The sequence below is a fragment of the Dendropsophus ebraccatus genome, chromosome 13 (assembly GCF_027789765.1).
Source record: "Dendropsophus ebraccatus isolate aDenEbr1 chromosome 13, aDenEbr1.pat, whole genome shotgun sequence".
NCBI lineage: Eukaryota > Metazoa > Chordata > Amphibia > Anura > Hylidae > Dendropsophus > Dendropsophus ebraccatus.
In genome coordinates this window covers 59,448,808-59,461,856 of record NC_091466.1, presented here as the reverse complement: position 1 = coordinate 59,461,856, position 13,049 = coordinate 59,448,808, and the positions used below count along the sequence as shown (strand labels likewise).

Below are 13,049 nucleotides of genomic sequence, written 5' to 3'. Positions count from 1 at the left end.
TCCTTTTATTTTGTATCCAAATACATAACACACAGTTAAAGTACGACAGTATACATAGACATAAATTGTCCACATTGGCATATATTACTACATTTATTTAATCCCTCCCATTATCCCGCCCCCCTTCCCATCCTCGGTAGAGCAGAGATAGCCACGCATAGTCACTGAATAGGAAAAATAAATTATCAATTAATCCTATTGCCTTCCATCTGATATTCTATTTGCCCTTCTTTCTATTAGATACATATTCCCCCCTTTACACATCATTCCATATACCCCACATTTTTTTATATTTTTCCTTCCCACTATTTCACTATTGGCCATGCTAATCTGTTCATATTTATTTATTTTCCCTACTAAGTTTTTCCCATTTTCCCATAGGTGGCGAGGCTGGGGCTAACCATGACCGTAATATCAATACTTTAGCAATCATCCAAAGTTTTAGCGAAAGTTTGGCGTATTTTATCTATCCCGGCGGTTGTTCCAAGAATAACCACCTTTGGATCCCTAGGGATATTGTTTCCCAGTTTCTCTTCTATCCTACCCAGTATCCATTCCCAGTAATGCTGAATCTGAGGGCAGTTCCATAGCATATGAAGACTATTTGCTCCTTCCCTATCACATTTAGGACATCTTGAGTGACATTTGTATCCCATCTTTTGCAATCGTAATGGTGAATAAGGTGGTTGGCAATTTAGATAATGAGCTGTTAACAATGGGAGAAAAAGTGTAGCATATCAGGAGGAGGCGGCAGCGGAAAGTGTGGTAAATTAATGTATGTGCAAAAATATTTAACTTGGCAAGTCCCACTAGTATAGCTGATAGTTAAGAATATGGGAATACCCCTTAAAGTATAATGAGTTATACCAGTAATGTCTGGCCTGAATATACTAACTAATAAAAGTCTAATTCTGAAATGTAGAGAAAACTAAACACAAGTACAATCACATCACACACATTTTACAAGCGTCGTTTATTTTATTTTGAGCTGAAATGTGATCTTGAAGGAAAGATACTTAGTCTCAGTATGTACTTGGACTAGGTAAGATGGCAGCACCCAGGAAATCCCACGAGAACACAGCTGCATTTGTTTTATTATGCCTCTTGCCTGCTCCACAGTACATAAAGCCTGGTCACAGTCTGCTCGGTGTAGCCCTCCTCCCATCCTACAGATGACAACGTCTGGCCCTCCCACCTCATTAACTACCTGTTACCTGAAAGTTGGGAGGTAAAGTAACTTGAAACCGGCCTCCTCCAGGCTGTCTCCAGACTATGACATTTACACTCTGTAGAAAAGCTGCAGCAAGGCGGAAGAAGGAGATCTCGTCCTGCTCCAGCTGAGAGGGCTTGTATGCTTGTGAAACGCAACTTATTTTTGTTTTACTTTTTACTGTGACACGTTGGCTGCTTCCTTTTGTTTTTTTTTTTGTTGGATTTTCATTGGCGTGGCGGAGCTGGAACTGAACACAGAGGTCTTTTCATAGCTGTCAAGCCGGTCATTGCTCAAAAACTCAGAAGTATGTGATTAAGCTGCCAAGCAACTAGTGAGCTCCCGTATGAAAAGCAGGAAGCTGGAATCTGCAGGCTACAAGGGACTGTAACACCGGCTAGTTCTATCTGTATTTCTCGCCTGTAGTTTTTATATGGCATGAGACTGTAGAAATACTTTTTTGAGTTCCGTACAGTGAACATTTTTTTTTTTTTTTAATTTTCATGTTGAGGAGACACTTTTAATTGGATTTAAATGGCTGGTTTGTGAGCTCCCATCGAGACATTCGGCTAGTCCCGTAATTTTAGACCCCTCTCCTTTTCTAACTTTGAAATTTAAAAGACATGGAGGGGAATGATGACATTACCAAAGAGCCAAATTCTCCGACAAGCCCAACTGCAAACTTGCCCAGTAGTTCTACACCATCTGTGCTTGGTAAATTCTCCATTAAGTCGTTCTTTGGAATCACTACAAAGGTGGAAAATCCAAAGCCCAAAGAGGAAAGTGCGGTTCTCAAAGCATTCCGTTCCCTGGGAAGCAAAGCTGAAGAGCAGACTAACCAAGAGGATGTGGTTGTCGACGGTGCAAATGGTGAGCTCATAAAGCAAACAGACACAGTAAGGGATGGTGCAAGGGAGCCTGAGGAGTTAAACGAACAAATTAAAGATGAACAAATTGGTCAAGAGGAGCAATTACAGGAGGATTCAGAAATTACACGAGAAGGGGATTTACAACACAAGGAGGATTCACAAGTCTCTGGAGGACAAGGTAAAAGTGTCGACTCAGAGGACAACAAAGAACTTTATCCACAAATAGATAACTTGGGAGGGACAGAAACCTTGGTTTTACAAGAGCAAAAGGATGAAAAGAAGGGAGTGGACACGCAGCGTCTAAAAGCTTCAGACATCAGTGAGGATGCTAAGTCTGAGATGCATTCTACATCAGACACAGCACCAGGTGAAGCAGACTGTGACCAGGATGGTATGCTGGTACGTGGTACTCTAGTTCACATCTCAAGTGATTCCGATTCTGACGGAGAAGGCTCCGAGCAAGATAGATGCCAAAGAAAAACAAAGGCTTCTGTGTCCAAGCTTTTATCTGATTCTCAAGTATCCTTGAACAATGGCTCCAAGCAGAATCCAGAGTTGTTGCAAAAGACTGAGGATACTGTTATTATAGGGAAAGAGGGCCAGCCTGAGCTGGACCTGAGCAAGCCAGAAAATGAACAGACCACTATGGATGAGAAGGGTCTTATTGACACAAATGTAGGGGGAAGTAGTCACGGATCTCAAACATCTACCCCCACTTCTGATAACCCAGGTGAGAAGCCATTCCAACTTCCTGCCATTTTTAGTGGTTTACGTGTGCACAAGAAGGGGGCACCTACAGATGACAACGAAACCATTACGGTGAAACAAGGGGATAGTGACTTAGCTCTGCTAAAACTTTCCCAGCCTGTGCAAAAATCTAAAATCCCAAATGGAACTCTGACCCGGAAAAAGGAACTACGGTCACCAGTGGAGCCTAAGGCAAGCTCCAAATTCATGGAACAACTTTCCCAGCTGCTAAACTTTGACTTGCCAAAACAGGAAGATAAGGAAGAAGACTCACCAGGTGGTCAAGGTGGAGCAGATGATGTTGGTTTAGGCACTCCAGTGGTAGAGGAGAAGCCGGAGTCTGCCCTAGAAGCATTCAAGTCTTTCTTCACGGGTGCTTCAAAGAAGCCCGCACCAGTTGACTCTATTGATCTGGAGGCTGTGAAACGGAAACAAAGGACTGAAAAGGAATCACTAAAGTCCATCTTTGAAAAGTCCAAATCCACAGATGCTGACCAGACTATGGACAGGAAAAGTGTATGTGTCGTTTTTATTATATTTTGTAGGACTTAATGGTACAAAGATTTTTGTCTACTTGCTACCATGTACCTAACCATATTTATATAATTTAGCATGCCATACTATGAAAGCGTTTCCTCAGAGGCGTGCCATCTATGGGGGAATACAATATCTCATGGGGGTACATATCATATGCTGCATACCGAGATCCTTTCTCATTTAGGAACATAGACTGCTTACTTTCGAAAGCAAAACCATGGTCCACTCGTATGTGAACCTAATTGTCTCCCGTCTCCTTTGCATAGTAGAAACGTGTAATTTATGGTACCTATAGTGATCTTGCATAATGTACAATGAATAGAGACTGTTAGTATTGTGGTTACCAGGTACTTTCTAATAATTTATTGAACCTTTTGTTAATACATGTATGTATTGATAATATAAGTATTATCCTTTTGCATAAGGGTATTCAGAGTTATATTATTTTTAAAACTCGGAATACCCCTATAAGAATTGGTTTATTTGCTTTGTGTCTTATTTCTTTACTTTCTGTTGCAGCCAGATAATAGTCCATCTGATCCAGAAGATCGAACCCCTGGGAGATTGCAGGCTGTGTGGCCACCACCAAAACCAAAGGATGATGAGGATAAAGTGGGTCTGAAATATACTGAAGCAGGTAGGCCCGTATCAGTAGAGCATTTCCAATAATACATGTAACTAACTTTCAAAGACCTGTCCTGTTGCTGTGTTATGTCTAGTGCAGGTGATGAAGTCTTTATTGGTGTTATATTTGGTGTTCGGTGAGTCATGTACTAGCCCTTCAGGCTGTGCAATAGGCATTACACAGTTATTTAATTTTGTTACTGTTATTAAAAAGGAAAAAAAAATTACATTAGACACAAAAAGTTTTGATCAGTTGGGGTTTCAATGTTGGGGTGCTCCTCAAATCTGAAGATCTAGTTTGGAGAAGAGCTCTACACCTCTATTCACTGTTAAATCAAACTCGCTGCAAAAGACCAGCTCTGTAGACCTATAATGGAGCCAAACTCCTGCAATGGCTCGGAGCTTGTGGCCAGCCGGAAGTGAAGCGGACGTCTCCCGGTTATATCTTCAGATTGGTGGTCAACTTGGCAAACCAATGACTGGTTAAAACTGTGACACATCTGTGTGACATGACAGAGTTTTCTTTTTTTTAAATTGACAGGATCAGGTCATTAGAGAAAGGGATCTTCCAAAATACTAAATTCTTGTTTAAGAACCCCAATATGCAAAAAAGGTCAGCAGAACCTTAGTTACGAGTCTCAAAACACTGGATTTAAGTTCTTTAACCAGCAGTCTACAGTGTCTTCTTTGGCTGGTCTCCCTGAGATCGGTGATCTGTTTGCCATATTGATCTACTACCCATTGCTCCAACCTAGCCAGAAACCTGCTCCGCACTTATGAGGAGCAACACCCTGCTTTCTGTTAATGGAGACCTGGCTTTGGCATTTCCCTGGTCATATGATCATACTCGTAATTGAGTTGGATATTGACTGAAGGTGCTACTTAATATGGTGGGTTTGCTGGTCTCCATACGGGAGCCATCCCTTCACCAGGTCCTTCCCTGGAGGGATATCTGGCTAGTCCTGTGTTTTCAGACTCGTAACTGTCCACAGACATTTTTTGCCTATTGATGTTTTTCAGGGGGCAATGCACCTAGGATTTCACTGTATTGAGCATTTTAACCAGCAGCCAAATGTGTTGTCTTTGGCTGGTCCCCCTGAGATCAGTGACCTGTTTGCCGTATTTAAGAACCCGCCAGTAGGAGACGATACAAGAATCTATAGTGGATTATTGGTGGCATCTCATATTTTAAGAGTACGCATTTTTCTCTACAAGACTATGCAAGTAATGTATGTGTCGTGTTCTCTTCTCTTTTTTTTTTAAACAAGTGAGAACAGATTGGAGATAAATTGGGAGTGTGTAAAGAGATTGTTAGCTGTGTGAAGATTCATAGATAACTTTATAAACCTGGTCATATACTTAAACAGGCGAGAGGGAGAGAAAAGGGCCAGGCAGCAGCACCTCATGTGATACCGTACAAACAAGTCCAATTATAGTGCAAGGTGCTGATGGGGTGCTCACCTTCAAGGCCCTTGGGCTTTGTGCATATCACCCAAATGGGTACCAGGTCTTCAGAAACAACCAGCAAAACGGTGCTTTGGTGGAGAGTGCAGGGCTTCAAGCCAACTGCGATAGTCCAAATTGGTTACTCCTTGGTAGGGGCCCGTGGGGGATACAGCTAGTCTAAGGGTACTATTACACAGAAAGATAATCGGCCCGATTCGGCCGATTATCATTCTGTGTAATTAAGACAACCATCAGCCGATGATCGTTGTCATCGGCTGATCGTTGATATAGGTTCTGACCTATAATTGTCAAGCCCCGACCGCGCACCGCTATGTGTAATACCAGTGCGTGACTGACCATATACATTACCTATCCAGGCTGCAGGGTTCCTCTTCCTCTGTACTTCTTCTCCCTGGGTCCCGCACGCTCCAGCTTCAGAGTTGCCTGTCTCAGCTGACAGGCTGCTCACCCAATCACTGGCCGGGACCGCCGCGGCCAGTGATTAGCTGAGTGGCCTGTCAACTGAGACAGGCCACTCTTAAGCTGGAGCGCGCAGGACTCGGGGAGAAGTACAGAGGAAGAGGAGCCCTGCAACCTGGACAGGTAATGTATAACCTTAAAACAAGGGCTGCAAGGACATCAGTAACAATGTCCCTGCAGCCCTTGTTAAACGATCATCGGGCCATGTAATAGGCCCAGTAAACAAGCGCCGATCTTGAAGATCCGCGCTCGTTTACATTTATTATCGGGCCGCCATCGGCCCGTCTTAATAGTACCCTAAGTGCAAAAATTATGTGCAACTACTCCATAAAGGTTAGCGCTGCCCAACAGACTCCAGTAGTTAGAAGCAGTTAAAAATGTGAAATATTTACTAAAAATGCGCAATTTACCGGTTCCTAGTCTGTCTGCTCACCGCTGCTATCAGCTAAGGTGCTGTTCACATGGGAAAAGGCCAGTTAGCATAGCGTCCGATTTAGACACCTAACGGCTGTAGAGGACCCCCACAGATATGACATTCTAAAAAAGTCTCCGTCCTTCGGGGGGAGGTAGTTGTTTTGCACTCCACTTGTAAGTCTCTATTGGCCTCCATTGGATAACAGAGCTCCATGCATAGGTTTCCCATACACTACAGCAGCTTTCCTGCAGCATATAGTAAACATGCAGTGTGAAATTCGCCTCTGGCTTACTGTACAGAGTGTTTAAACATTGCCAGGAGGTGTATGCTCCTAATGTATACCTCTGTTGAAAAGCTCCACATTATGGTATAGGTATAGGTGTGCATTGCCCAATGACTTCCATTGCTAAAATCCCAGTACACAGTATATGTAATTTTGCAGTGACCCTCAGCACTTTCTAAAGGGCACTTTTCTAAGCCACATCAGGTAAACGGAGCCCTATGAATACATTATATCCAGGAATCCCCCCCCCCCCCCCTGGTATATGGGTCACATAAAGTGTGCATCAGCTCCAATAACCACTATCTCATTGTGTATTGTAACCTACTGTATATAAGATACCATCAGCTATTGGTGACTTGTAGAAATCTCCTGTGCCTAAGCCTGTAGCGGACTGTAGTATTGTAAGAGACGGTGTTAGGAATGGGATGCCCCATACTTGGAGGAATATAATGTTGTTACTTGGTCATACTTGAGTGCAGTCATCATTCCAAATACATGTTGATGTGTTAGTCATTCCAGCTATGTAGATCACTAAGCAATTACTATATCTATGACACCATTCAGCACAAGTAAGTCATGTAGATCTAAAATCTATTAATATTCAGTGCCCAGACTCTCTATAGAAGCTATGAGACTGGTGCCAGCTTCGCATATCTTATTTCTATCTAAATTGTAGATAAAAGGAACTTCGGTTTGTAATGTACTTCTATTTAAAAATTTCAAGTTTTCCAGTACTTAAAGTGACTGTACCACCAGGCCCAGGCTGAAGCACTAGGGGCAGGCCGACCCACCCTTAGTGGGAGGAAACCCCCGCCCCTCTTTGATAGGGTTCCATTTATTCTAATAGTCACGTCATGGATGGGGCTGGAGTTTCTTCCCACTTGGGGTGGGTCGGTCCGCCTCCAGTGCTAAAGGCAGGGCCTGGTGGTACAGTCACTTTAACATCTGCTGTATGTCCTGCAGGAAATGGTGTATTCTGTCCAGTCTGACACAGTGCTCTCTGCTGCCACCTCTGTCCATGTCAGGAACTGTCCAGAGCAGTAGCAAATCCCTGCTCTCCAGACTGGAAAGAATACCACTTCCTGCAGGACATAAAGCAGCTGATAAGTACTGGAAGATATGAGAATTTGTAATAGAAGTAAATGACAAATCTATGGCACTTTCTGGCACCAGTTGATTTAAAAGAATTTTTTTTTTTTTTTGTGAACTACCCCTTTAAATTTTCACAATCTCAAATTAAATTTTTGATTGCAATAAACCCCCTTACATCCCCCTTACCACACCTTGACATAGATAGTAGGGACAGTAAGCGCACCATTACTTACTATTACGTCTAAGTGATTGCAGGGTCATTGTGCTGTTGTGCTGTGCATGAGTCTTTATTGACTGCTAATTTTCTCATCCTGCCCATACATATGCATAGACAGATTTCAGGCAGGTATCTTGTTATCTCATTGGGACAGAGGAGTACTAGACACCTGGCAGCAGTTTGTTGTTAAAGAACAAAAGGACCAGGCAATACCCCTAATCCTATTCCAGAATCCCAATACTCGGGTGATGTTTAAACTGATCATTGCAGCAAGGTACATAAACAGCATGGGTGTCTTAAAACTATAAAGCCACCAAAAATGTATTTAAAAACATAAAATGTACTTTTTTTTTTTTTTTTTTAAACAATCCTTTTAAAATGTGCAAATGAAAAGTGCAGCGTACATGTTGTCTTGAGTGACATGTTTTCTGTTTATAGTCTGTTCCTTGCTTTGGCTTCAATAATCTGTCAGGTAAATCTGTCAGAGTAAGAACACCCTAAAGCCCCTATTACATTGGGCGATTCGGAGGAGCAAGCCAGCGTCGACCTGTCAGGTCAGCGCTCTCTTGCTCCTCATTCCCTGTGGGCAAGAGCCAGGGGAATGGCGGGCGGGAGGGGGGGTTGGGGGGCTGCCCAGGTGATCGCAGGATTGTCCTGGCAGCCCATAGAAGATAGCAGTGGTCTGCTGCTGCCGCTCCTGTGATGCGGAACAATTGCAGCATATCGCTGCTATCTAAATCTTTGGTCTTTCAACATTTTAAAAGACACTGAGGGACAACAATTGGCCGACATCATGCATGTTGGTTGATCGTTGTCTTCTATTACATAAGACAGTTATCGTCCGATAATCGATTTGTGTAATGGGGTTTTTAGTGATGTCACTTATTCTTAGAGCCTTAGGGGCCTTTAACACGGATGCTAGTAACACTCCTTGGGCCGATAATCTTTTTGTGTAATAGTGACAGCGATCAGCTGAGTACCAAGAAATCTTTTAATTAGGAATCTTCGCAATCCCCAGCTGCTTCTTTATTTTTACTTGTGCTGATTTGGACTGAAGGAGCGTTTTCTAGAAACGCTGCTGACCAAAAATCGGCCCGTGTAAAAGGCCCTTACTCAGAAAAGCATCAGCCACCAACTAGATCCATTAAAGGGGTAGTCCACCAAAAAATTTTTTCCTTCAAATCAACTGGTGCCATAAAGTGCCAGAGATTTGTAATTCACTTCTATTAAAAAAAACTTAAGTCTTCCAGTACTTATCAGCTGCTGTGTGTCCAGCAGGAAGTGGTGTTTTCTTTCCTGTCTGACCCAGTGCTCTCTGTTGCCTCCTCTGTCCATGTCAGGAACTGTCCAAAGCAGGAGCAAATCCCCATAGAAAACCTCTCCTGCTCTCCAGACTGGAAATAATACAACTTCCTGTTGGGCATACAGCAGCTGATAAGTACTGGAAGGCTTGAGATTTTTTAATAGAAGTAAATTACAAATCTCTGGCACTTCATGGTAGCAGTTGATTTGAAAGAAAAATTTTTTGGGTGGACTACCCCTTTAAAGCAACTAAACTGAGTTTACCCTTCAGGATTTCGGCCACTGGGGCCAAGGGTACATGGCGAGTTTGGCCAAAAAAGTAGTCACATGACCAAAGATTGCTTTATTGCAATGTGCGGATTGTACTACATAGCTCCAATAGTAAGTAAATGGGGTCACACTGTGACCCTAAAGTAGTAGTAAGGGGCCTATTTCATGGAGTGATAATCGGCCCAATTTGGCCGATTATTGCTCCGTGGAATAGAGAGAAAGATCAGCCGACGATCGTGTCATCAGCTGATCGTTTATTTAGGTTCATACCTAAAATTACCAGTCGCCACCCGCGCATCGCTATGTGGAATATCGGGCATGGCGGGCGACCGACGATTTAAAATACATAATACATTACCTGTCCAGGCCTTCTCCTGCTTTTCCCGGTCCTGCTCCGCAGCAGCTTTGGAGCAGTCTGTCTTAGCTGACAGACCGCTCAGCCAATCACTGGCTGGAACCACAGTGGCCAGTGATTGGCTGAGCGATCTGTCTGTTCAGACAGGCTACTCCGAAGCTGCTGCGGCGCGGGACCGGGAGAAGACCTGCGCCTGGACATGTAATGTATGAAACAAGGGCTGCAAGGACATCGGTAACGATGTCCCTGCAGCCCTCGCTAACGATTGTTGGGCCATGGAATAGTCCCAGTAAACTAGCGCCAATCTAGCAGATTGACGCTCGTTTACTTCGTTGATCGGCCCTGCTCGGCCCGTGAAATAGGACCCTAACTGTGACCCACCCATCGCTAGAAATATATTTGTCCTCTAGCAGCCACTTGTTAGTCACAACACAACTCAATTCACTGACCTTAGCTGTGATGCAGTGTCATCCGCACAGTGCAATATGGCTCAGTCTTATTGCATAGTGCAGTTTCCTTCATTTTGTAACCATACCTAAAATCACATATAACTAATGACCCCCCCCCCCCCCCCCCTCCTACCGGGGCTTAACCTACGTATTGTAGCTGTGCTGTTCTGTTTGGAGACTTTCACTTATGAAAGATTGTGGAGTTACTAGATGAACGCCATGATAAAACCGTACAATTAATCGCCAAGATAAGATGGGAGTTGTAGAACACTGAGCCATTAGGCTGACACCCTTCTATGTTTGAAGCAACTCCTTCGGCAAACATGACGCTGCACAGGGTGAGTGTCATATGCCAAGGCTGGACGCCACACTGCGTTCTGTCATCTCCTACAACCAGAGGTTAAAATTACACCGCAAGCTTTCACTTTAACTGGTTACTACTACCTGTGCGGCCTGGTTTTATTAGATTAACCCTATGGGGGAGATTTATCAAACATGGTGTAATAGGAAACAGGCCCATTTGCCCCTAGCAACCAATCAGATTCCACCTTTAATTCCTCAGACTCTTTGGAAAATGAAAGGTGGATTCTGATTGGTTGCTAGGGGCAACTGAGCTAGTTTTACTTTACACCATGTTTGATAAATCTCCCCCTAATGGGCCCCATTCACACTGAGCAAGAACGTTGAAATTCCGTGGCGGAATCCCGCCGTGCTCAGTGTGATGCTTTGAGTGAATGAGAGGGCACGCGCTCCCCTGATGCCGCCGCTGCTCTCCGCTCAAAAAAAAGTTCTCCGCTCAAAAAAAAGTTCACCGCTCCAGGATTCGCAGCGGATTTTGCTGCAAACTCGCAGAGTAAAATCTAATGCGAATCTGGTACGTGTGAAGCTACCCTAAAGAAGTCTGTCCCCGGCAAGGATATGACGGGCTGCAGGGGAGAACACAGCAATGAAGCATTGCTTACCAGTTACTGACCCCCAGTGACTTACCATTCAGGACTGTGGTAGATCTGTGTGAGCTGGTTATCCAGATTTCCTAGAACTTGAGACAACTCATGGAGGTGTCATTGATGACTTATTGCTTCTGAGGTTGATTTTGGCAGAATCACCCTGACTGGAATTTACTAAACCAAATAAAACTTGCAACTCTACTTCCAAATTTTTTTTAAGTTGGAATTCTCCCTTAAAGGCATACTCCAGCAAAAAATGTTGTCTTCTTTCAAATTAACTGGTGTCAGAAAATGCCAGAGATTTGTAATCTACTTCTATTTTAAAAAAAAATCTCCACTTTTCCAGTACTAATCTTACTGTAACCTGCTATATGTCCTGCAGGAAGTGGTGTATTCTTTCCAGTCTGACACAGTGCTCTCTGCTGCCACCTCTGTCCATGTCAGGAACTGTCCAGAGCAGGGGCAAATCACTATAAGGGTACAAACCCACACACCGTATACACAGCAGATACGCAGCAAAAACGCAGCAGATTTGGTGGTGCAGATTTGATGCTGTGTTCAGTTATTTAGATCTAATCTGCTGCGTGTTTGTTGCGTATTTGCTGCGTATCGCAGTAGTAAATACGCTGCATATACGGTGTGTGGGTTTATGCCCTAAAAAAAACTCTCCTGCTCTCCAGACTGGAAAGAATACACCACTTCCTGCAGGACATATAGCAGTTGATTTTGAAACCAAGAAATTCTATTTTTCTTCCGGAGTACCCCTTTAAGCAACTGTATTTTATTCTAAAGCCCAGATGGCTGGATAATCAAATCAATGTGTAATCGCTGCTGTTTTGTGATATTTATAAATCTGGGTCTTTTGGGTACACGGCTGTGATAATAGACAGAAGGCTGCTATGGGATTGAGTCTGGTATAAGCTTGTAGGTAAAGATGTGGGATAATGTGCAATGGAGATTGGTGCCAGCATCTGTATAAAACCATTTGTTTGATGCATATACAGTGTTTATAATTTTCACAGTATTATTGTTTAAAGGGGTTATCCAGGGAAAATCTTCTTTTTTCAAATCAACTGGTTTCAGAAAATTAAATGATTTGTATTTTTACTTATTTTTAAAGATATCAAGTCTTCCCATACTTATCAGCTGCTTTATGTCCTGCAGGAGATGTTGCTTTCTTTTCTGTCTGACACAGTGCTCTCTGCTAACATCTCTGGCCGAGACAGGAACTGTCCTGAGCAGGAGAGGTTTTCTATGGGGATTTGCTACTGCTCTGGACAGTTCCTGTCAGAGATTTTAGCAGAGAGCACTGTGTCAGACAGAAAAAAAACAACATTTCCTGCAGGACATAAGGCAGCTGATAAGTACTGGAAGACTTGAGATTTTTAAATAGAAGTAAATTACAAATGTATAGGAGTTTCTGAAACTAGTTGATCTGAAAGAAAAAGATTTTTGCTGGACAACCCCTTTAAGAAAAGCAGGATATAATTCGATAAGGCCACAACTGTAGAGGGCTAGCCACATTAGTTTATCAAAACTAAAGAACGAAAACAAAATACTTTGAAATAACAGTCTGTCAGATGTAGCGGTCTGGCACTATCTGGTTGAGGTAGATCAGAACATGGTAGCAGTGTATGCTAACTAGGTACATTATGCCTAGTTATGGAGCGCCACATTACTAGACACATGGCTATTCTGGAGCCTGGAAAAGCTGGATGTAACTAGGAAATTACTCTAGATAAGTTTTAACAACCTGACAGACAGAGAGGAGGATAGACATCGCCATCTACTATCTGGTGTAGAGTT

The 13,049-nt window shown here is 43.2% G+C and overlaps 1 protein-coding gene across 1 annotated transcript in view; it reads left to right on the top strand.

Moving 5' to 3' along the window:
- The window catches only part of FMN1 (formin 1), a 137,252-nt gene that overhangs the window by 48,127 nt on the left and 76,076 nt on the right, over nt 1-13,049 (top strand). The window contains 1 exon segment of the mRNA XM_069949350.1: nt 3,883-4,000. Within this exon segment, the coding sequence (XP_069805451.1) occupies nt 3,883-4,000 (118 nt within the window).